This window comes from Scardinius erythrophthalmus (genome assembly GCF_964197995.2).
Source record: "Scardinius erythrophthalmus genome assembly, chromosome: 6".
Lineage (NCBI taxonomy): Eukaryota > Metazoa > Chordata > Actinopteri > Cypriniformes > Leuciscidae > Scardinius > Scardinius erythrophthalmus.
In genome coordinates this window covers 4,116,116-4,142,779 of record NC_138226.1, presented here as the reverse complement: position 1 = coordinate 4,142,779, position 26,664 = coordinate 4,116,116, and the positions used below count along the sequence as shown (strand labels likewise).

The 26,664-nt window shown below is 37.7% G+C and overlaps 1 protein-coding gene across 1 annotated transcript in view; it reads left to right on the top strand.

Moving 5' to 3' along the window:
• Positions 1-265: 265 nt before the first annotated feature.
• LOC308692077 (potassium voltage-gated channel subfamily H member 7) overlaps positions 266-26,664 on the top strand; it is a 97,428-nt gene continuing 71,029 nt past the window's right edge. Inside the window, exons 1-2 of the mRNA XM_081367784.1 lie at positions 266-771; positions 2,203-2,433. Coding sequence (XP_081223910.1) covers positions 696-771; positions 2,203-2,433 — 307 coding nt within the window. The 5' untranslated portion in view covers positions 266-695. The remainder of the gene's footprint in view (positions 772-2,202; positions 2,434-26,664) is intronic.

Here is a 26,664-nt window from a genome sequence, read left to right as displayed (position 1 = left end):
ATTCAAAAGTAACATTTCCATAATGTTTGCAAAATGGAATGTTTATGTTCTTTCAACGTTCGAATAATCAAGAGAATGTTTAAAACATAAAAAAAAAAAATTAGGCTACGTTTTGAAGGTTCGGAGAAGGTTCTTGAAGAACGTTCAGAGAAGAAGGTTCTTCAGAGAACCTTCTTGAACGTTCTTAGAACATATTTGTGTTAGCTGGTTACTTTTTTCGAACACTTTGGATGCTCAGAAAAACGGCCACGAATGCAGGAGTCACGAGCGCGCAAACTCAACCCTCTTTACGTACTGTAGCCTATGATCGAGGAGATGAGCGCCGCTGAGGCTGACAGCGCGCTGGGGTGAGTTTAGTTTCAGCCCGGGGCGGTGGAGCTCAGTTAAAGCCCCTAGAGGCGCTTCACCACCACACACACACAGTCTTCCAGACGCGTTCAGCAACACACAGCGATGCTTCTCCATCCCAATCTCAGCAGACTCTTCCTCATCACCGATGCCTGTCGGTTTCGAGGAGTTCAGCCAAGGTTTCCGACACGCATGTGACTACAGCCACCGTAAGTGAGTTCACGCCAGCGAAAGCACCGTGGAAGTGGAGAGAGATCGGACAAAGAGCGGCCGTTCAGATGCAGCGATAACTTTGAGGAGGTTCGCGTTTTGTTTTGTTGGATGAGCAGCTGAAGATTGTTTTAATCATGCCTGTACGGAGAGGTCATGTCGCTCCTCAGAATACCTTTCTTGGAATAATAATACGGAAATTCGAGGGACAGAGTAAGTATCACAAATCAAACATTCTTTATTCTTTGTCTCCATATCGTTTAGATGATAAAGGAAGTGCTAGTATTAACACACATAGACAAATATAGCTAACCTGTGCTATATTTACATGCACATAAACCCTTTATAGCCTATACATTTAAGGAAAGTAAACAGTTGCTTTGTTGAACGCATTCACTATCCAGTTTTGTGCATGCTCGATTGTCCCTTTATATAAGGTTTAAAACACTATTGCAAATAAAAAATAATAAATGGGATTACTTAGTATATACAATTAGCCTATGTGATATAGAGTCACGACAGAACAGCATTGTGGCTTTTTAGTGTTTTCACTTTAGATACATCTGTCAGATGACTCTATATGTACAAAGCAGCTATACCATTGTAATGCATGAATGACAACATACTCTGCCTGTGTGTTTAGATGAATTATGCTCTCATTCTGAAGATTACACACATACGCAGGGATATCTGGACTGCTCAGAGCATATTTAGAGGATTTTTATGGCATAGGGGTTTTTAAGCACTCATTATATAAGCTGTACAGTTGCTAAATTGATATCACAAATATCTTAGGTTAAATTTTATGATGCAATTCAACAATAAAACATTAAAATACAATAAAATTGAAATTATGTAAAATATTATACATTTTTATTACATTGATAATAAAAATAAACAATACAATACATTAAAATATTAAAAATATAATAAGTAATTATTTAAAAAGTCACTAATATTAAACAAAATATGAAACTATACAACTTCAATTGTTTGTCAGTTGCGGTAAAAATAATGCTCTTAAAATGTTTTTATCGTGTCTCAGTCACTGTTTCTCCACCTTGCTTGACTTAACGTTAGCTCATGTTATACTGGATTCTGTTTAGCATTATCGTAAATATTATAAACTGTAAGTCTATTATTATTAACTTATGAATTGAAAACAACCAATGTTGTGGATAATAAACGTATTTACTTGAGCTTGTTTGTCTTTTAATTAGTTTTCAGAGTTCTGGGGGCAATAATGGAAAAACTTTACCAGAGAAATCCCGACGGATTAATTTATTTTTATATCAAATCCAAATCCAATCCAATAAAAATAGTAATTTTAAAATCTTTCCAAGTGCTCCCTGGAGTACACATACCTTTTCTTGGGAATCACTAGTATAGACTGTTATCTGGTCAGTTTGATGAAAGTCAGAATTCCATGCTTATTTGTCAATTTGGTTATATTTGCACAAGATCTTTTTGCTTAAACTGCAGTGAAAGATCAACTGGATGTCCTCTTTTGCTCAGGACAAAAATCTCACATGAGTTTCTTCTATACTGTCAGAAGAGATCTGAACAATGTCTCAAACTGTGATACCCAACGTAACTCAAACGTTTATCCAAGCCTGATTTCATGTGATGTTTGGTTGTTTACAGATAAGAAGTTCATCATAGCCAATGCTCGGGTCCAGAACTGTGCTATTATCTACTGTAATGACGGATTCTGTGAGATGACGGGATTCTCGCGGCCGGACGTCATGCAGAAACCCTGTACATGTGACTTCCTACATGGAGAGCAAACCAAGAGACACGCGATTTCTCAGGTGGCTCAGGCTCTCCTGGGGTCAGAGGAACGGAAAGTGGAGATTACGTACCATCGCAAAGACGGTGAGTCCAACCCCATGCTTTCCTGTTGGCGGTTTTGCTCTGTGTAAAAAAAAAAAGAGAGAGAGAGAGAGAGACATAAACAGAAAGAATGGCTCTGTTCCGAAACCAAGTATCTACTGCTTGCACACTAATGCCCGGTTCACACTACACAATATTTTTGTCTGTTACGATTTTCACTTTGTCAGATTATGTGATTTTGACTCATAAATTCTTGTCATGTCGTGGACAAAAAACATATCCGACTACACGCTGCTTCTCGACCAATCAGCGCTTGCCGTCTTTGCTGAGAAGAGACTGACTTTGGGAAACAAGAGCGTGAACAAACAATGGTTGTACTTGCCTAATGCTATTTTCCAGTATTCACCGGGTTGCTGAAGCACCTCTGCTGTCGTTCACCAGCATTTATCTTTTTTTCAGTTTGTCAGGTTGTCTCTCGAGGAAACATCATCCTGACACACAAACTATTATAAAGACAGGAGCTCCACGAATCTTTCCTCCATTGCATAATTCCACCTACAGTAGCAGCACCAATATCATTGTCTCTTTCGTTTCGGCATGTTTGAAAGCTGTGTAAGGAAGAGCTTCTGTGCTCCTGTGCTCTTAATTCTGTGTAGTAAGAAGTCAACTTCACAGATGTGACGGAGAAATTAAACATGCTAGTCTCTCTGTCGTGACATTATGAAGCGTTGCAGATGTGGTGTCGGTTGTCGTCCACTATGACTCTCTATACGAGATGAAACAATCGATTCTTGCGTCCTGACGCCCATTGTCGTTTACGAATCACCACGACACCCTACGTCAAGCAGATCATGCCAAAATCAGACTGATATCGGCATAAGAGGCTGTTCACACAGAATGGGATATTGCATTAATGGACTGCATCCTACAAAATAGTGCTACTCACATGAAGTGCATTTGAAACTCAATGAAAGAATTGTTTCCAGTAAAGCTTGGTGTTGAACTAAATGCTGCTAAACTAAACTGATAACAAGCATACATAAATGCTTCTGGGTTTACCATATTTAATGCTTAATTTAAACTTTCATTTTGGGTGAACTATACACAATACATACAGTAGTTTCGCTTTCCATGACACATATTGGTGCATTTTTGTATTGCGATATATTGTGACACAATAGAACTGTATATACACTGTCCGGCCAAAGAAAAAGTCGCTGTTTGGATTTAAATAGGCTAATGCTTAAAGGCAGGGTTCACCAATCTCGGTCCTGGAGGGCCGCTGTCCTGCAGAGTTTAGCTCCCAACCCCAATTAAACACACCTGAACCAGCTAATCAAGGTCTCACTAGGCATACTAGAAACTTTCAAACAGGTGTGTTGGAGCTGGTTGGAGTTAAACTCTGCAGGACAGCGCAGAACCCTGCTTAAAGGGATACTTCACCGATTAGCATTAAGCTTTGTATAAGTAGAAACCTGGTAGTATTTTGGAATGACCGTGCTTCCCTCTCTCATGTCTCTGATGACGCAAAAATCGTCATTTATCCTCATAAGAGGCTTTTTTGTGCAGAGGCGAGAGACTCCAGCCAGTAGGAGGAGCTCGTTCCGCATGTCCTCAACACGCTCATAGGGGGATCTCACGATAAAACGCCGTCTTTTCAGTTTCGAGTCACTAGTTGCCTAGTTGTGTAATTTCTTCCGATACTGCCCTCTGTAACCGGTAGGCGTGGCTTGGGAGTGTCCTCGTAGGGCAGCGAAGCAAGTGCATTCTGGGAGTTGTTGTCTTTCATCCACATGAGCCAAAAATAAATTTTCTGGCTTTTCTCAGTCTAGAAGGCTCCAACTTCTAAAATAATTTCACATTTCTACTACATAAATGACCCAATTTAAATACACATTCATCTTTCCAGCGGTGAAATATCCCTTTAAGAGTCTATGATTGGATCATTATTGCAGTGATTATTATGTTTCTAGCATGTTATATGACAACAGTTCTTCTAACCCTAATTGATGGAGTGTGTAGCTTTTCATTTCTTATACAACCATGTTTTTGGTCAAGATCTGGTATTGACAATGCAAGAGTCCAGCACTCTGTAAAGTCTCCTCCAGCACATCCCAAAGACTTTCAATGAATTTAAGATCTGAACTCAGAAGAGCCGATTCATGTGTGAAAATGATTCTTTATTCTCCCTCACAACCATTCTTTCACAATTTGAGCCGGATTAATCTTGACATTGCCATCCTAAAATATGGCCATGATGTGTCTTCATACATGGTTGTTTAAGAAATGAAAAGCTACACACTCCATCAACAAGGGTTAGAAGAACTGTTGCCAAACATATAACATGCTAGAAACATAATAATCGCTGCAAATATGATCCAATCATAGACTCTGAAGCAATTGCCTATTTGAATCCAAACTGTGAATTTTTAATTTATTTATTTTTGGGGTCGGGCAGTGTTTTGTTACATCTCTAGTAAAATGCTCAAGTTTTAATACTTTACGGTATTGAGAGAAGTCAATATATTTGTATAAGCAGTTTAATCTGCCACCGCCTTAAAATACTGTCTAGGTAGGCAGTTCACTAGGTTTTGGAACAGAGCACGAAATGCAAGTAGTGTGTTTCTTTTTTCACACTGCCTCTCTATCTTTTATCCTTTTGTTTCGGCATTTTTTTTTTTCTTCTTTCGCCCATCTCTGCTACAATATCGTAAGCGCCTCATTTGGTGGGGAGGAAAGCTGATTTCAGCTGAAGTGTGCAGTGAAGCAGACTCACTAATGTGGGCATCCTTACACCCGCCTTGAGCTACTCAGTCAACTTCAGCCCTCAGCCTGTCCAATCCCTTCAAACACACAGGATTAAAGCAAAACACACGCCAGCGCCTGCTGCTAGAGCCCAGATCAGCTCTTATGCTAACAGTGTTTGAACAGTTACACGGGAAGATGCCGTACTGATGAGCCTGAGCCCAGTGTGCCTTACATGAGCTCTCCGTATCCATCTGCATTATGTTCCAATGATGACATTTCATTTTGACTAGATATTCTGACATGAACTTGCTCCATACAACATTATAATACATTCATTAACTATTTAACATTTATTCACTTGGGAGGACAATAGAGACCAGAATATCATAGAGTGGGCTGGAATTTTTTAGCCTCTTAGCAACCATGCAGAACACCCTAGCAACACCCTAGCAACCTTAGAAATGCCATGACAAACACCCTAGCATTGTGTTTTTATATATCAAAAGACAAAAAAATCATGCCATGTGGCTTAAAAACAGCATATTTTTAGTTAAAGACCCTTTTAATTGCAACAATGCAAGGAAATTAACAGGTTGACATATACTGGCAATGTACCATAGAGGGATACCGGCTGTAAATATACATGGTGAACTGTCTTTCTAATGTAAGTTTCAACGTTTTAAACAGATCGCAGCACATCTCAGTAATAGTGATTGGAATACCACTGATAGATAACTAGAAATATGTATGTACTGGGAGAAAGTCGATGGTTGTACGTGCTCAGATAGAAAGAAAACCTTTAACAATGACTTTAGCTGGGGAATATATATTAACACCATTGTTTAATGACTCTCCTTTGCAGTTTCAGCTGAATACTGCACTTTAATAGCAGCTGGTGTAGGGCGATTTAAACAGACATTTCTCCCGTACGTAGATATTAATAAGCAGCGTTTTAGCTAGCATAAAAGTGGGACTGAAAAGCAGACTGAGCCTCATTAAGGAATCATTAGAGGTTCGGTTAAAGAGTGCTATCAAGCTGAGAGTGAAATTCAACACCCTGTACACACGGGCTAACAATACATCACATCAGCTGCGTCGCTCACCTGAGACCCAAGCTTGTGCCAGGAACCTTGAGCTGGCTATTCATCGAAAGATATGAATTATAAAGAAGGTGTGATTAAATTTGAGATAGATAAAGCACCTCGATGATGACCTGTTAAGGAGAAGAAGCACCTCTAATATTAAGGAGGATCTGATAAGACTTTTGGTAATCAAACATGCAGAGGGCCTAAAATGAACACTCGCAAGCGCCAGATGCGTGTTAAAAACAGTGTTGGCAAGTATATGAAATGGTGTCTATCAGCAGACACTTTAAATATCTTTAAATATTCAAGCTCAAGAAGACGTGAAAGGGAACTCAATTCATTACTCTCCCGCTATAGGAAGTTTTCTGTGCGCAAACATCCGAAGCACAAGCCCTGAAATCCGCATCTCAGACGGCGTGAATACCGAATCAGTCACTCTTTCACGTCTTCTTGCGCTTGAACAGACATATTCAAACAAAATTATGTCAAAATGCCCGTCTTGTAAACATAAGATAGTCAATTATGTGTTATTAAGTGAATGTAAACAGCTGAGAAATAAAACGCACGTGTAACAGTATATTGGATCTGTGCATTAGCTCTTAAAGTGACAGTAGCCTAATATTCCTGCTGCTGTGTGTTTTTAATGTTAATCAAACAATTGTTCTTGACTGAACAACTTTTGTAACTTTAATAAGGATTAATCTATGTTTAGTGGCTGGTAAATATATTTATGGCTGGTATATTTTCTTAAGTCACCGGCGATTGGCAGGTGTGGTAGAAAGTTAGTTTTAGGCACTGTGCGTTGATGTTTAGGGTTAGCAATTTTTTTAATTGCATTAAATTGATCAAAACTGACAGTAAATACATTTAAATTGTACAAAATATTTATATGTCAAACAAATGCTGTTCTTTTGAACTTTGTATTTGTCAAAGAATTCATAAGACAACATATCAAGGTTTCCATAAACATGAAGGAGCACAACTATTCACAACATTGATAATAATTATAAATGTTTCTTGAGCAGCAAATCATCATTTTAGAATGATTTCTGATGGATCATGTGACACTGAAGACTGGAGCAATGATGCTGAAAATCCAGCTTTGGGTTAGAAAACCCTTAAATTGTTATAATGTTTCACAAAATCATAGTTTCTACTGTATTTTTTTATATGTAGTGAGCATAAGAGACTTCTTTCAAAAACATGTAAACATCTTACCAAACACAAACTTTTGAACAGAAGTACAATGATGAAAATTCAATGAAAATATGGTTTCTACATAAATAACCATATGGCGATGACTTTTTTTGGATAATCGGGTAAATACTTCACAAATGACAGGAACTTTATCTCTTTTTTTTCTCTTCTCTTCTTATTTGTTACATAATGTGTGGCAAAAACAGCTTTACATTATGTAACACTTCAGTTCAAAACAAAAAGTAATACAATAAAAAGGCAAAGTTCTGCCTTAAAAAAACAACCCTTAATATCATAACATCCATCCTTGATCTACTGTAGTAGGACCTGATGAAAACTGTTTGTGAAAGTGGTTTCTTGTAAGACACTACAGCGTTCTCTGAAAACAGTTTTAACATGATTACACAAATGATATCATTTGCAATCCCTAAGTCACCTTGAAAGTGTGTGTGTGTGTGTGTGTGTGTGTGTGTGTGTGTGTGTGTGTGTGTGTGTGTGTGTGTGTGTGTGTGTGTGTGTGTGTGTGTGTGTGTGTGTGTGTGTGTGTGTGTGTGTGTGAGACACAGTCATCACGATCACGCCACACCGCTGTCATGACCCCTGGTAAACAGAGTTTGTTCAGTAGTTCCAGGGCACGGTGTGGATGAAGAGGTTTGTGGGTAATGCGCTCTGATGTCACATCAGTGTTGTGGAGCATAAGGAGATGTCATCTCGTGTGAGGTCTTAATGGAGTCGTTACACCTGTGTGTCCTGACACCTCACTCCCGGCTCATGATGGATTACAGCGCTCACGCAAAGCTGATGAGCATGCTAGATGTTTATTTATTTCCATACGCTTGTTCGTAGTGTCGTTCCTGAACAGAATCTGGTGTTTCAACTAGTTGTTTTTAATGAAGGGATGCTGATGAGCATAGTGTGTGTTATAAATCATGTTCAAATTGTGAAATATTTCATTTCCAGTAGATATTCTGACATAAATAGCTCCAATAGCATAAATATAGAATGTTTTTTTTTTTTTTTTATTAGGGGAATAAATATATTTTGTGAAAGTCAAATTCACAATGCAAAATACAAAATATTTTTTAATGAAATATTATAATTGTTTCCTCTTACTAGAATAATATTTCTTGCAATTTATATGCTTGACAGGACAATAAAACAAGCAAAATATCCAGAAACCAGAATAATTATGTTTTTTCTTGTTTTAGTTTTTTTTTTTTTTTTTTGTCAACCAACCAGAACACCCAATCATGTTCAAATTACTGTATGGACAATTAAATTTCCATTAGATATTCTGGCATAAAACAGATCCAATAACATAAAAATAGAAAGATTATTTAAATTGGGGGGAATAAAACGATCAAATTGAGAATCAATTTCACAATGGAAAATAGTAAAAAAAAAAAAAAATTATTACATTAATTTCACATTGAAATATTTAACCCTGGATTGTTCTAAACCCAGGGTAAACGGAATCCTGGGTTATCTTGCTTCACATTTTACATTGCTTATAATTTACCCGGGGTTAACAATTAATCTTGGGTATTCATTAACTGTACATTCTGTACATTCACATTTCACACTGTACATTCCTAAACCCTGGGTTAATGTCCTTATTTGCATATTTGCATATTAATATCGCCGCACACAATATTGACTTAAAGGGTTAGTTCACCCAAAAATGTAAATTCTGTCAGTTATTACTCACCCTCATGTTGTTTCAACCCCGTAAGACTTTCGTTCATCTTCGGAACAAGTGACTCCAGTGGCTCAATCTTAAGTTTATAAATCTACGAGAATACGTTTTGTGCGCAAAAACAAACAAAAATAACGACTTTATTCCACTTTTCATTTCCTTCTCTCTAGCCCTCGAGTCTTTTCTTTTCTTTTCTTTTTGTTTAAGAGTAGCGCGTATGTGCACGTCACCACGTATCACACACATGACCAGCGTCGGCCAATAGTGAGCCTACGTGGTGACGTGCAACACAGACGCGCTGCGCTTAAACACTACGTGAAAAGACTCAAGGCCCATTAACAATGTCTTTAATACATTTTCTGGGCCAGCAAGTTATAGTGTCTTAGAAGCCTATGGAGTAGTGATCCAGCTCTCAGATTTAATAAAAAATATCTTAATTTGTGTTCCGAAGAGGAACGAAAGTTTTACAGGGTTGGAACAACATGAGGGTGAGTAATTACTGACAGAATTTTCATATTTGGGTGAACTAACGCTTTAAAGCTTCTAACATTGCACATCCTCCTATTTTATATTGCTGTCTGTACCATCAAGTTTATCCTGAACTGACATATTATTACAAACTAATATAAGCAGTATTTTCTCCTTCTAAGTTATTTTTGACAGCATTACATGCATCTCTAACAGACAATTCAATCTTATAATGCATTGCTATAAGCTGCATGAAAACATCCAAGAAAGTGGATGAAACAGAAGATTAATGTTTTAATACCAAAACACAATAACAACTTCAATTTTAACAAATATTTGTGTGCCCTAAATATTTTTATGCTTATGAGATCACATCCTTAGCTAATGCCAACATCTACTGAGGATCACCATTTCTGCCTTATGTAGAAATGTAAACTTAATTACTTTTAAGTGACCATGCTGCCCTAGCGGATGCTGGCTATGTAGTGGGTGGACAGTAAGGCAGCTCACTAGGTTTTAGAACACATCTGGAGATACCAGAGAGAGAAAGAGATTGAATGTATGATAATCTTGGGCCTGAAGACCTCACCGTCATATTCTGCCTTGGAAATGAGATCAGTGTGTCTGAAGCCTGTGTTGAGAGCATTCAGGATCCATACTATAGTCAGACGGAGCTCAAACTGTGGGATCCATACTATAGTCAGACGGAGCTCAAACTGTGAGTCTCTGGGCTTCACTTAACCTTAAAAAATATATATATATATATATATAAAATATATAAATTAGATACAATAAAACAGCATGATCTCTGCCAATTACAATACTTTTAATAAATGAAAAGTTTGTGTGACTTAAAAGATAAATGGAAAAACTTTTCCCATCACTATTATCATTGACTTGAACTGCACATTATCAATTTTTGTTTTCCATTTGTTTACAACAGTTGTAGAGCATGATCAAACATTGAACAGCTTTTATAGTTTACATTTATATCAAACACCACAAAATTCACTACTAGCATTTAATAAATGTCACGTGTTTCTTCATCATTATTTCGTGAAGTGAAATAAGTCCAGATGAAGAAGAGAAGTCCTCTTTTCTCTGTCATCTCTGCTGTCTGTCCGAGACCATGTGCGTTTCTTCAGAAATAGTTTCTATGCTATCCTGCAATTTTTTCACTTCAAAACTTCAAAAAACACTCAACACTGAAAATCAAACCTTCCTTTCTTAAAGATGAGTGAATTGAGATCATTTACCAGCCATAAATGTATTGTATCAGGGAGGAAAATGTATTTTTGAATTGAACAGAGGAGAGTGAAAGAATGGGAAAAATGGACGACCAGCACACAAGCACTATTGCGCAACCTGTCAGAGCACATTTACTAACCACTGGCCCATCTCTGACATTCTGCATTATTTTTTATGTAAAAAAAAAAAGTATTTTAGTTCCTATGACAATGTCATCGCTTGCATTTTTGTGACAGACAGCGCAGGTCATCGTGTCACTCGCAGCGGAAAACACGAGATGAGCCGGTCCTCGTCTCTCTGAAAAACTGCACCTGTCAGAAAAATGTGAAGACACATCGCCATTTAGTTCCTCGTATTTCTGTGCTTGCGTAACGTGAGGAATATTACTCGAGGACATTAACCTAGATGTGCTAGATGAAGTTTGGCGTGATTGCGACCGATGATTTATTTAGGATGGTTCGTGTGTTTGATTTGAATCATGTTTGTTAATAGCTAACATTCTTTGACATAAACCACCTAAAGTTGCAGTTCCTAAATGTTTTATTTTAATTGCCAAACACATTTTACTTGCATGTGTCACTTGAGTGTTAATTAAGGACCCTGCGTGTACTATATAAAAACTAAAACTTCAACCACTGACATTCACATACATAGCAATACAAAAAACTTTTAATAACTCAAGTCTCTGTAATAACTTGTTTCATCTATATATCAACAAGATTAATTGGAGAGCAAATGGAGACTTTTGCTTTTGTCTTCTGCTTCGCAAACGTTTCTCTTTAGAAAAATGTTCCAGTAATCTTTAAAGTTTATACTAGGCTATATACTGTACATGACCGATAAGATACTGTATATACTGTGTAGATACGATAGATAGATAGATAGATAGATAGACAGACAGACAGACAGACAGACAGACAGACAGACAGACAGACAGACAGACAGACAGACAGACAGACAGACAGACAGACAGACAGACAGATAGATAGATAGATAGATAGATAGATAGATAGATTAATTAAGTTAGGACGTTTAGGAGAAACATCTCAAAATGCATGTTTTATAAAAAATACTTGTAACACTGTACAATAAGGTCTCATTTGTTAACATTAGTTAATGCATGAACTATATGAGCACTATATTTTAAAGAATTTATTAATCTTGTTTAATCTTGTTCATTGCAATGCATGTTAAAAAATGCAATTTTGAATTTTAAAAATGTTTTGGTAAATGTTGAAATTACCATTGACTAATATTAATAAATGCCATAGAAGTATTGTTCATTGTTAGTTCATGTTTTTTTGTAAAGTGTTACCAAATTGTGCGCATCGTCTGAGCTATAAAACTTTCCTCTGGGCATGGCAAGTCTCCAAACGCTTGTTCCTCCAAACAAACACTTGTGTTGTGCATATGTCGGAGAGGTTGCATTTCACCATCAGTTATTGCGTCTTTATCACGAGCTTGCTCCAGCGTGAACATGTCAAAGCATGTGTTAGTGGCATCTGTCAGTACGAGCGCCCCGTAAACGTCACGCGTTCTTTAAAGGACAAAAGTTGACACTGATGGAGCGTGCCAGAGATGAAGAGATAATGAGACACTGGCCGCTCCACCTCTGCACAGAAACGCCCCAGGATCGGAGCCATGTGGTGAGCGAGGGTGCTGGGTTTCACTCGCTCCGTCCTCTCCGTGAAGGGCCGGCCCGGGGCTTTATCCTCCTCTTTCTTCCCTGCGTGCACAGCTGAAGGCTCTGAAGGGACGGTGTAGCAGCAGGTGCAGGATGGTTGCTCCTGAAAGGCCAGCATGCATTATTAAAGGGCCGCCACCTCTTTGGTTACCCTTGCATCTGTTATGAAATGGTGGCGTGTGCTTGGCTGGGTCAGATGCATGCATGTCTGGCAGAGAGAGTGAGAACGGTCGGCCAATCAAAATAAAGATCATTCAAAACATATCAAGTTTATTTCGAGATCAGGTGTCGTCAGTGTTCTGCAGAACTATGACTGCATTTACAGTACAAATCATCTGAATATAGCTGTTGTACAAATGGAGATGCTTTCAAAAATAATCTATTCCAAAATTTACAGTTTCTTATGTAATTTCAAAACATTGCACAAAACATTTGGTAGAAAATCTGCTCTTTTCCTTACAACCAAAGAAGATAGTTTTCTCTGATAAGCTCCAAAAATGGTAGAAAAAACAACAACTTTATGGTAGAATATCAAAAATAAAAATAGTAAATAAAACTTTTGAAGTCAAATGACACATCTGCCAGACTTAAATTCAAAAGGGAGATTTTTTTAACATATATTATGTACATATATTATATTTTGGATAAAGAAATGTAATACTTTTTTCATTGTAACATTGTTTTAATTATACAATTTGTTTTCCATTAAATAATATTTTTATTTATTTAAATACGCTTAAAAGAAGCTTGACAAATACGACCGTGATGTATAAATAATAAACAAATTAAATACAATTTAAATAATTTTTTTGCATTACATTAAAGAATGTTTTCCCCCTAGCATTGTGGTAATGAGAATTGCGAGGACTACAGGAATAGTTAAAACGATGAATAGTTATGAATGAATAGTTAAAATATAAATGATGGCATTATTTTCATTTAGGTGAACTATCCCTTTAAATCTCATTTGTGCTTGTGTTAAAAAATGCACTATTTTACAAGTCAGACCAATGATATAAGTTCATGAAAGAAAGAATATATGGTTGGAATGACAAGAGAATGAGTAAAGGATGATGAAATCAATTTGATTTCAATTTCAATTTAAAATTTTTTTTGGGTCAACCATGTCTTTAAGAGGCCATATTATGCACTCTTAGTCTTGATTTTGTTTTTGGGCTCTACTAGAAAAGTTTTTAATGCTTGTATGTTAAAAAACATTTTTTTTTTCATATTCTCCATTGTTGCTGCTCGTCTCTTCTCAGTCTGTCAGTAACGCTCTGGGATGTGTTTCCCAAAAGCATCGTTGGCCAACCATGATCGCAATTTCCATTGAACTCTATTGGTAGTGACGGAACTTGTGATCATACTGTAGTTGGCTTTGGGAAACGCACCCCTGTTTAGTTCCTGTCTCTATGAAGCCCCTCCTTCTGAAAAGCATACTGTGCTCTGATTGGTCGGCTGGATCAGTGTGTTGTGATTGGTCAAGTGCTTTGATCGTGTTTGGGAAATGTACCATAACCGCCAGTTTCAACACACTACTAACTAACTCAACCAGGCCCCGCCCCTTTATTCTGCGTATGAATTATTTAAATGAGGAATATTGTGACGTGTTCGTTCCCGGAAGAAAACTCAAGACTACAATGAAGGCGTTTCAGGGAGTTCAGAAACAGTGACACTGATATAGAGAATAACTTCCGCTGGAGGGACTTTCAGAGCTTTTCATGCTCAAACTGCAACATTACACACTAAAGAAAGAGGAAAATTGAAAAACTCATAATAGGACCTCATTAAAACACGTAACATTTTACAAACGGTGTGCATTCTCACCTCAGATATATTTCCTTTAGGCATCAACCTTTTCTCAGATGCTTCCCTACACAATAAAAATAGAAACAAATGAGTCAATAGCTTGTTTGCATATGACGTCACGTCACTGCGTTGCCATGGCGCGAAATGCAGATGGAGGGCAGGAAGTAATGTGCTACATTTAGGAAGCACTATAACAAACTCAAAATGCCTATGTTTCGCGTCGTTTATGGTTGCTCAAATCGATCAAACCGAGAAACCACGAGGAGTTTTTATCGTGTACCAAAAGTTGTTGTTCATAAGGGGGAAAAATGCAAGAAATTGACAGAAAAACGCCGGAAAAAATGGCTTGCAAACCTAAGCCTGTGTCTGGGAGGAGCCGAATCGGAAAATGCCCGTGTGTGCAGTATTCACATGGGCGTCAGTTTGGTTTGAAATGTGCTGGGTACAATGACGCTTTATTTATTTTTTTCTCTTTCGCGCAGGTCATGTTTTGAAAGACTATGTCCTGTAGCTTACTAATGTAAATAAATAAAAATGTATACAAAAATGTGATGATGTCCGACTCGTTTTATGAAGAAGAAAGCCTTAAGTTTTCAAAAAGCATTAGACTTATGACCCACTATTCTGCTTCATAAGCAGGCCTACCATGTTGACAATATGACATGACGTGGTTTAATGTTACAATGATTACCAAATTTCTCTCTCATATTGCTCCTCATAACCATTGAAAACGGTAAAAAAATCAAACCAAATGTCAAATTATTATGGACGTTATCTGACATTAATCTGACATTATCTGACGTTTCTGCTTCACATTTTCAGCAGGGCAGCGGAGCGGCTGTGGGTTGACTCCTCACGGTTCTCATGGGCTTTATAAGTCCTGAAAAATCTTTGGTTTAATGTAGCCTACCTAAACAACGATCACCAAATTTCTCTCTCATATTGCTCCTCATAACCACTGAAAACTGTATAAAAAAAAAATCTAACCTAAAATCCAATTATTATGGACGTTAAGTTAAAAGTGGTGGGTACAAAATGACTCTGACGAAATCTGGTGGGTACGCGTCCCCACTGAAATCGACGCCTATGAGTATTCACTTCGTCAAAGGTGAGTTAATACAACTTATGGGGCTATGTTTGTGTAACGTACCAGTTTCCGAACTTTGTAAAGTCAAAGTAATTGTTTCTTCTTTTCTTTGAGTTTGTAAGTTACCCCTGTAACTGAAGACAAACGTAATGTTACAGGCAAATCTTTCAATTCAGTTGAAAAATCGCTCCTCTTCATAACGTAAGGATCACGTCCAACATATGTTTACATTTTTTGTTATATCTTTCTCTTGCAATAGCGTCTAAAAGTAGTACGTTCGGACTTTCCTCCATCTCGTCCATCCCGCTCTTCACTTCCTGCCCTCCATCTGAATTCCGCGCGTCATCACAATCACGTGACTGCAAACCACCTATTGTTGAAATACAGTAAACGTACAATATATGTGCAAAGCAGATCAGATGATTTGATGAGAAATGTTTGAGATTGCACACTTTTTCTATCTTGGCAAATGCTCTGCTTTCAAGGAGTAACAACTGATATTTTCTCTGAACTCTTCTGTTTAAGAATCATCACGCACGTTCCCTTTAGCAGATATAAGCCGAACCCCGACCAGCGCTTCAGCACTAGCAGATGGGCAGTGCATTATAAGGGGCAAATGTCTGTCCAATACATCAGGACCACTTCTAATGAAACATATCTGCTCAGCTAAGGGAAGCCTTCTTGAAAGCCATCCAGAGGCAACCTAAACCATCTGTTCCTCTGCCGCTGCCAGCATCGCCTCGCGCTCCTTCTGTTCTCCACCCGCTCCACTGTAATGCAGCGAGATCTAATCTGGCTCGCACATATGCAAGGAAAGTGGTGAAATGGAGATCATGGCGATTCCATTATGAAATCCTTGTTTAGAGGAAAATCTTTCAGAGCAATGGCTTTTTCTTGGGAATTCCTCAACATTGCAATATTATTTGAAGGCCATCTAGTTGACAGGAACCTTTCTGAGCAGTTAGTGAATGACTTACCTGATAACGGTTTTGTATGAAGGCATTAGGGGTGTAACGGTTCACAAAATTCACGGTTTGGTTCGATACGATACACTGGTGTATGCTTTCGATACAGCAAAAAGAAAGAAATGCCAGAGAAATTTTCTTGATTTTTTGTTTTGTTTTGTTATTTATTAAAACTAACATCATAAAATATGATCATTTTTTACTTTGAGCAATGATGGAGCTATACTTGACTCCTCTTAGGAGCATATAAAACAAAACAGCTCCTTCTAAAAAAAAAATGTAGCCTGACATTGCAGACAAAGGTTCATTTTATTTCAGATTAACATTTGAGGGCAGCAATTTTATTCATAATGTCGAAATAAAACCAACGTACTTGAAAACACTGCCAAACTTCCATAGTTACAGTTAGTGTTACTACAGTAAATCCATGGTGAATGTTGCTAAAGCCTATAACTAGTTCATTCATGGCACAATGTTTCTCCTGGTTTCCACGGTTTCTCCTGGTTTTAATAACAGAGAAATTTTTATGTTTCTCACTAGATCTCGCAGCGATGTTATTACTTCAGTGGTGAATTCAGATGCTTTCTTTACTGGATCTCGTAGCACTGTGTAGTAACAGTGTCGCTTGATCAAGATCGGCTTGCGCCATAGACAGTAAAAGAAATGGACACAGCAACCCCATAGACTTCAACTGAGAAAAGTCAATTAGAAGCACTCACTTCCTGATGGCTGAGCGACTGCGCAGACTCAAACTGAGCTTGACGACGTAGATGTGACGTGAGCAACCCGTCTGTCTTCTAGTAGCTGTGCCAAGAGAAATCTGAATCATTCCCTTCAGAAACTTGCAGAGACGGAGAGCGTGAGTAGGAAGTGTCCATGAGCTAGCAGCAGGAGCAACTTTTCTAAGTATTCTGATTAATTATTTTGTCATTTTGCCTCCACATCCCCCCGATTGCCCGTGAGCTTCTCCTCCCGTCCATACGGTAATCGCTTTACTGTGCGACAAAGGGCCCTATTTTAACGATCTGAAACGCAAGTGTCAAAGCGCAAAGCGCAAGTAACTTTGTGGGCGGGTCTTGGCGCTGTTGCTATTTTCCCGGCGGATAAATTACTCTTGCGCCAGGCGCAAATCTAAAATGGGTTGGTCTGAAGTAGCTTCATTATTCATAGGTGTGGTTTGGGCGTAACGTGAAATAAACCAATCAGAGCGTCATCTCACATTCCCTTTAAGAGCAGGTGCGTTTGTTCTAAAGCGGATTCCTATTATAACGGCGGATTTGCCAGGCGCGCGCCAGGAGCGGTTCACAGCCGAGGAGAGCAACGCTCTCGTCAGGGACGTTGGGGATGGAGAAACCCACCCAAATTAACTTCGGTTAAAAAGGCGTATGATAATTTGGGTAAATGTGTAAGCTAGATGTATGCTTTTATCTATCTATCTATCTATCTATCTATCTATCTATCTATCTATCTATCTATCTATCTATCTATCTATCTATCTATCTATCTATCTATCTATCTATCTATCTATCTATCTATCTATCTATCTATCTATCTATCTATCTATCTATCGTAATAATGTAGGCTATGATTTGCAAAAATGAAAACTGCTGCTTCTGTGTAGATGAGAGAATCAAAGTGCATTCGCGTTGTGCACACGCTACATTGATTATGGCCAAGCATGCGCCCTTAAAATAGCATATTAATAACATGCGCAACGCGCCACTGACTTTAAACCATTTTTTCCTGGTTAGTGGCGCAATTGTTTTCTAAACCTGCAAAATAGCATGAAGGAACGTTTGCGCTGGAACACGCCTCCTCTTTGCGCTGAACCGCCCCGGGGAGCGCAAGTGTATTTCTTAGTTAACCGACGTGCTTCTGTGGAGGGAAAAGCGCGCTTTGCGCGAGTGCAAAATAGGAATGATACATGCGTCGGTGTACAAAGTCAATTGCGCTGGGTGCAAGATAGGGCCCATAGAGTTGCGTGGTTATGACGCAGTCGTTAGCCTACTTTTACAAAAACTGCTTCTACGGGTTCATAGTGTAAGATGCAAGGTAATGGAGCCTTTTATACATTATTGTGTTTCTTTAGAAATAAATAATGGACAAATAGAGTCTTTAAACGCCTCAAATGTAAAGTTATTCGCTGTCAAAGTGACGCCAAAATGAATGGGAGTCAAAGGAATGCTAACAGCAGGTGATGGTCCGCTAATCAATGGCGGCGCCCGGGGAAGCTTCAGTTTCAGATGAAAGATTACCCCCTTGGTATTACCATTACCGTTAACACTAACATCATACAGTTTCGTTCCGCTTTCATTACGTTTGCCATTTGATGTTGGGCAGCGTTGTGTCGGTCGTGCCAGCGAGACTGCTGACAAAATTTTGGTCGCCCCGGCAGGAAAAATGGTCCAACAAACCGTTCGGTTTGTAATGCGTACAAATACGTGTATCGTTCCCCCCTCAGAAGGCATGTATGAAGTTTCAGATCGCCTTCCAAGACGTCATAACATCACGTCTGATTATCTGGAACAAAAGGTGAGCTTTAGAGATAACTAAACAAATACTGAAAGTGATTTTCCAGTCATTATTCACTCACCCTCATGTTGTTCCAAATGTATGCTATTAAGTGAAAACTCTGTGGAAAATTCACCCAGTTTTTCCATAGAATGTAAGGAGTCACGCACATAAAAATCAAGATATCGTTTGTTTCCACAACTTATTATGAATTATCTTGTTCCCTCATTTAGGTAAATCATGTCCATGTTGTAAAATTCATTCTCTTGTCTTACTTGTAATGTCATTCCTTCATTTTAGTTATAGGGTGGCCATGATTGAACTTAATTAAAATGAGGGAACTAATTAGTTTCTAATTTGTGAAATGTAAAAGCATCTTGAGCCAAAATTTCTTCAAAGCAAATCCTAAATCCTTTTTCAGTGTACAATATGTCAGTATTTACAACATTTTCCTCAAAGAAAAGAACAAATTAGTATAATGTGGCCAGGATTTACATAAATTAGGGAATTAATTACGTTGTGTGAACGATATAACTAAAATACGGAAATAAATTAATAAAACGAGACCACAAATGAATAAGTCATGGAATGAATTCTTAATTTCTACCCATATCAATATTTTTCTCTGCATGTCATTGACAATGACTGAAGAATGATTAGAATTAGCCAAATATTTTTAAGTGAACTTTTCATTCCTTTAATGACTACAATTCTTAATTGGATATTTCTGACTAAATTCACGTTGAACCACTCCAAACGCACAGGATTATCGTATTTAACACTGCTTCGTAAACAAGATATAATACAAACACTGGATTCAGATGAGTCTTGGTTCCTTCATACCCCCGTTTTTTCAGGTTTCAACACATTCATAGACATTCAGAGCTCTCTAAGGGTGATTTCTCATGATATAACCCAGTGGCTCATGCTGCTCCAAGACACAGATGAGGAATAGAATATGGCAAATGCCTCTTGGCCATTTAAAAACATGACAGTGGGGAATATCATCACTGGTGGTTCAGCGAAACCCTGGCACGAATGTAATAGCCAATCAGTTTTGCTCATGGAGTGGGTGTGAGGCAGTCATCGGTCTGGAGGACGACTACAAGCAGAGATGATTAGAAATGAAAGTAGGCCATGTTGTCTGGCTCTCAGCAGTCCCAGTAAGACCAGAGCAAGCCACATGGCCAGCAGAACGCAAACAAAGAGTTAACTCTCCATCCCCCTCCTCCATCGCTCGTCTCTGATTGGTAGATTCGCAGACCAGTTGTGCATTAACTACAGCACAACACCACTGCTGTCACAGCGCATTAGACCATACGCAGGAGAAAGAGGGATTTTCTGGGCTTTTCTCATGGCCATTGAGCTTTTCTCAAACATGAAGAATCATTTGATCAGAGTGGAGAATATCGATTCTACTGTGCGTTCATGACATGAAGCCACGTCAGTGTGTGAAAACATGTCAGTTTGACATAACCCTAATACCTAGAGATTGGCATGGAGTACTTTCCATAAGATCATCTCTCAATGCAAATCAAACTAGCTATTAGGCTAACTGAAATAAAACCATGCCAATCTCTAGGTATGGTGAAGGCTATGTGATGATGTGGGGCTATTTTAATTCCAAAGGCCAAGGGAACTTTATCAGGATGCATAGTATCCTGGATCCATGAAGTAACTGGTCTTTAAAAATAAAAATCTGCCTGCCTCTATGGGAATTTAATATAGGGGTTTCCAGACTTATGCACCCTGTATTTTAAGGAAGAACATTTATTTATTTACGATACATTATTCATTCACAAAGAAAATTGGTGTCCTTAAAGGTTGAATTTTTCCTAATTTTTTTAATTAAGGCATTAAGTTCAATTTCCAAAAGATGATTTTTTATTCCTCTTTTTAGTCAACTTTAGCATGGGTGTCTAAACTTATGCTTAGCACTGTATATCATATATCTGATAATTTATTATTATTATAGTTTTTTTTTTTTTTTAAAGTCTCTTATTCTCACCAAGACTGCATGTATTTGATCAAAAATATTATTACAAATAAACTAGTAGAAACATTTTTCAAGACACATTTCTAATAATTATCAATGTTTAAAACAGCATCATATTTTAGTGGAAACTTTTTTTTTTCAAGATTCTTTGAATTAGCTTAGAATAGAGCAACACAGATTAGCGGTTTAATTTATGTTTTCATTGGACAGAAAGCAATCTTTCAAATTTGGAAATATCAGGTCTTGAAAGCCCTGTTATATGCCGTTATTAATCTGTATTATTAAACACAAATATTAAATGAAAAGATCCAGTATTCATTGTAACGGTTATGATCTGTTACAATCTATTTTGGTTTGGATTTACTCTGTTTCTTCATTTCTCCTGTGTTCTCTAGTTAGTTTCTCTGGCCGTTAACTAGTTCCCACATCTGTTTCTCTTCTACTCATTATCTCTCTGCTTTACACATCCTCAGTTTATCTAGTTTCTATGTCTGGTATTGTTAATGTCAACGTCAGTGTTGTACGTGATTGTGATCTCCTGAGTTTTCTGTTTGGATTAATTAAAGATGGTTTTGTTTTCTACTCCATTTCATTGAGCGCTTATTACAGCCACTGAACCGCTACACTCATATGATGCATATTCATCATAAATCAATATCGACAGCGCTGTAGCAACCATGACAATATCATAAAAATGTGTTACAATTGGTACGTAACATTTATATCACTTTGTAAGCATACCTTACAACATGAATGCATTGACAGAAAATGTTGCAAATTTGGAAATATCGCTTTGATGTTGTTTATGATATGTGTTGTTTTACTTCAAAAACGAAGCCGACGGTCCTTTGAAAGCCCGGACTTCTCTGGCGTACTGTGGGCATTCACAATTTTTTCTACAACATGATTTTTTCCCCTAAGCTGGTCATGTGTTATCCTGAGTAATGTTCAGTGACACTGGATTAAAATAGTCAACTGCTGGAGATTACCCAAGCATACGCTGTAATCTGATTCTCTCTCACATGTTCATTCAGAATTCGATTGCCTGGACTCAAGCCTGTTTTCTCGACCGTAATGGACGGCCGCTGCTGTATCATTGAGCCGTCGCCTCTAAATTGCATCGTGCTTAAAAACACACTAGTGAATGACAAAGATGCAACCTTTCACCAGGGGTCATTAGACTCTGATGTCTTGTCTAGCGAATAAAAAGCCTCTCTATGGAGGGAGTGAAACCTATCCCTCCACTCGGTAATGACTTAGCACAGTCTTTCCTGAAGGTATGACCATTACGGACCTATTTTTAGCTTTCAAAAGCCTTAACTCGCTCAGTGAATGAAACAAAATCTGTTCTCCCTGGGGATGCAGGAACTCAATTGCTCGAGTCTGAGGCAAACCGAGTAGGCGAAATTATAGGGAGCCTGGGGACAAAATGGGAAGATTACTGAAATGTTTTATTTTGCATCCTCCACTTTTTTCCTTTGGGATGATGGAAATTGCTGTCATCTTGTAATGCGTTCACTGAATAGACCAATAAAATAATGCTTACCAGAATGGAAATGATGAGGATCAGACAGGCTTTATGACACTGCTCTGTGATCGTCTTAACACCCTACTTGATAATGAAGTGCAGCTTTCTATTAAAGATCATCATGTCAGGACTTGCCAGTCACATCTACCCTGGAAAAAAAGCACAAAAGTCCAGTTATATGCCTTTATTAATCTCTGTTTTTAAACATAGTACTCATATGATGCATGCACATCAAATAAATCAATATAAACAGGGCCATAACAAACATATATATTGCATTTTGATCATTTTGAAGAGTGTATTAATATTTGCATGTAACATATACATTTTGTGTGTATTTGTAAACATACAGTTCAATATGGATGTATTGACATAATCTAAAATGCATATGCACAGCTTTAGAAACGTAAAAATAAAATATATTTATATTATAAAAAATATTTGTATAGGTACAATTTACAATTAAGTGCCTAAGAGTCAGATAAATGTACAGTGATAATTTTTTGTTGCAATGTGTGCATAATATATAAAATAAGTATAAGCAGTTAAAATAATTAAATTAAAATAAGCAGTAGTTTTATTTACAATTTATACATCCTTTTTTATTTAATGCCAGTGATTAAATAGAATAAAAATAACTTATTAATAATACCATGAATGATATATTCTACAACCTTAGAGGATTTGTAAATATTTAAAAGTTTGTATTTATTAAAAATATTGTAAATAAATTTGTAAATATTGTAAAGTGTTTATACGTACAATGGATTTAGAGATGCGGTAAATGTGTTATTATGTTTCATTGTCTGTGCAAATGTACAAAAATGCTTTTCTGCATTCACGTACAAAAAAATGCCAATGTTTACTAATGCGATTGGGTTTCAAATAAGCCACAATAGATTAAAGAGATTGGATTATTACATTGCAAATTGTTAGCTAATCCAATTATACTTTTTTAAGCATGTTATTTTTAGTTGGAAAAGCAATCAATCAAAAAGCAGGGAATGAAAAAAGACTTAGGATCTGTCTTGCACTTTTGGGTGTAGGAAAGATCAATCTCAAATGACAAAGAAAAAAAGAAAAAAAAAAACAGCAATAAAAATAATGCACAATAAAGTTTCATGGCCAGTAAATACAGTATATGCATATAAGACTTGTAAATTTTCTCTTTCGCCGTAGTGTGACAAAAACTTCATTTTGAACCCTGGGTGTAAGTCTTCATACACAAGGTCATCAGTGAAATGCATACTTGTATTTTTGTGCTACATTGTTTTAATTATTGATGGTGGAAATAAGAATCTAATGAAATTTCCATCATCTTGAAAGGAGAACTGCACTTAGATCAAGTGCAGCAGATGCAGAGTCAATAATATACTGTCATTAGCTTCATTCTGTTCATTGCTTTCCTCTCAGTTTCACTTTAAAAGCGATTGACGGACAGGTTCGTTTCTCACTACCATGAAGCGCACAGAGCAGTGACCAGGTCAAAATGGAAAGATTCACACATGGCACATTGGTAGTTAATTCCCTGATGTTGATATTGGTGTAGTTGTTGTTCCAGAAAGGAAGTTTGGTGACATTTTAATTAGTGATTAATTAGTAACTAATATATCACCCAATATTTGGCCAGTTTGAGCTTACGTGTTATTATCCATTCCAAAATATACTGACACTCTTTTAAATGGATAACCATGTATAATTTTAAATTTTTTTTTAAATATTTTATAGAAATATATACTTTTTAATATTGGTTGCAGGACACTATAGTTAATTTATGTAAGTTAGGATAAAAAGGTGTCTGAATAAATTTTGGTTTGTACTGTATTTATTTTTTTGTCAATTTTAGTATGGTTCAAGTAAATATTCTATACGTTAAGTGTTTGTTTAATTACAGTGTGCGTCAGTGCTGTTAAAATTTAAAATGAAAACCCATAAGCTAATTCAAAATATGAATAAATACTATAATAGTATACAAATAACACTAAAATAATACAGTATATGGAGGAAAAGATGGTCCTTTTTATAAATGTACCTTCTCATAGCATCATCTGCATCATCCTGCAAAAGAAAAATACATTATTTTAGTGTGATTTGAGCAAAAGCAGCAGCATGTATGATATTATCTGATATCTGATTCATTTAAACTAACATAAACAGATTTGTTTTGTTCCGGAGACTTCAGTCTTTCACATTTGAAGTAAACAGGAGCTGTATTTGTATGCCTGTTGACTCAAGGACATTGAGCATCAAGAGTGAAGATGACATGCCTTAAAGCAGCTCTTTTATAATGTCTCATTTGTCCTTATTATGTTGCATCATGGATATAGCAGCATTATATCAGCCTATCCTGCTTTCTGCTCATGGCAGTGCCTGTTAAAAACCACACATCAATCACAACTAAAGTTTTACATTTTCTGAAGAAAACGTGAGTGTTACTTGCTTTGTTCTTGTTCTAGTCCTTCAGGTCTATAGCCACAGTAATCCCAGTAAATTACTGTAAAATTACCAGATTGACTTCTACACAAATATGCTGTTCACACAAGCAAATTCTGTAATGTCAAGTCATGGAAAATGATCTTTAAACGCTGCGTCGTTGTCTTCAGTGATCGCTCGCATGAGGAGAAGTGCTTTAGTTTCACTATCTGTTCAATTTGACAACATTTTCAGACTTCTGAGTGACAGGCCTAAGGGAATGATTACACAGAACGCAGTTTTGCCCTTAAAAACACGACACGTGGATAATAGTATCCAACTGGAGAGCAGCAGCGCTGATGAATGGTCAAAGATGTCCATCTAGTGCATATTTACATAGAAAAACAATTAAAAAGCAGCGGTGTTTACTGTTAACAGTGCAGCGTAATCACGTCATCTCCATAAGAACTTTATGATTGGCCCAAAGGTGTCCGGACCGGTAATTTTCATTTTTTGTTCACAAAAAATGTGAAGAATACCGGTAATTTACTGGTAATGTTACAACTTCTCATACTGGTAAATTGCCAGAATCGATTTACTGGTAGTTTTGAAAAGGTCCTGTTCACACATGATGTCTTTACTGTAATTTGCCGGTAATTTACCAGTTAAGACTGTATGGGCCCTATCTTGCACCCAGCGCAATTGACTTTGTACACCGACCCATGTATCATTCCTATTTTGCACCCGTGCACAGCGGACTTTTCCCTCCACAGACGGACGTCGGTAAATTAGGGAATGAACTTGCGCTCCCGGGGGGCGGTTCAGCGCAAAGAGGAGGCGTGTTCCAGCGCAAACGTTCCCTGGTGCTGTTTTGCAGTTTCAGAAAACAATTCCGCCACAGACCAGGAGAAACCTCGTCTAAAGTCAGTGGCGCTATTTTAGTCAATGCTATTTTAAGGGCGCAAGCTTGGCCATAATGTAGCGTGTGCACAACGCACATACACTTTGCTTCTCTCATCTACACAGACGCAGCCGTTCCCATTTTTGCAAACCATACATAATTACAAGGAAAAATATTACAACACGAGGGAAATCATTGTGGTGTCCATGAAGATGTGAAAAAATAGGCATAAATCTAGCTTACACATTTACCAAAATTATCATACGCCTGTTTAACCGAAGCTAATTTGGGTGGGTTTCTCCATCCCCAATGTCACTTCTCTGTGTTTTACGGCCCTGGTGAGAACGTCGGTCTCCTCGGCTGTGAACCGCTCCTGGCGTGCGCCTGGCAAATCCGCCGTTATAATAGCAATCCGCCATGGAACAAGCGCGCCTGCTCTTAAAGGGAATGTGAGATGACGCTCTGATTGGTTTATTTCACGTTACGCCCAAACCACACCTATGAGTAATGAAGCTACTTCAGACCAACCAATTTTAGATTTACGTCGGGCACAAGAGTCATTTATCCCGCCGGTATAATAGCAACAGCGCCCAAGACCCGCCCACAAAGTTACTTGCGTTTCGCGTTTGATACTTAAATTTCAGATTGTTAAAATAGGGCCCTATGTGTGAAAGGCGCTATACATGATTGTCTGGTGTCTAGATATGACTCTGGAAGTGTGATTGTTTTAGTAATAGCACACTGAAGAGAAACTCTTTATTGTGGTGTACTGAAGAGGTTTAGTCTCGTAGCTGTGTGACAGCTGACTGTACGAGAACAGCTCTATCCTAACTGACGTGCTCAATGCTGAAGCCCAGGGGAAGAGGGAGAGCGTAGTGAGCTGGAAAAACAGTCGATAAGGCGTCTCAGATGTGCCATCAGGTATAGACAGAGGAGAC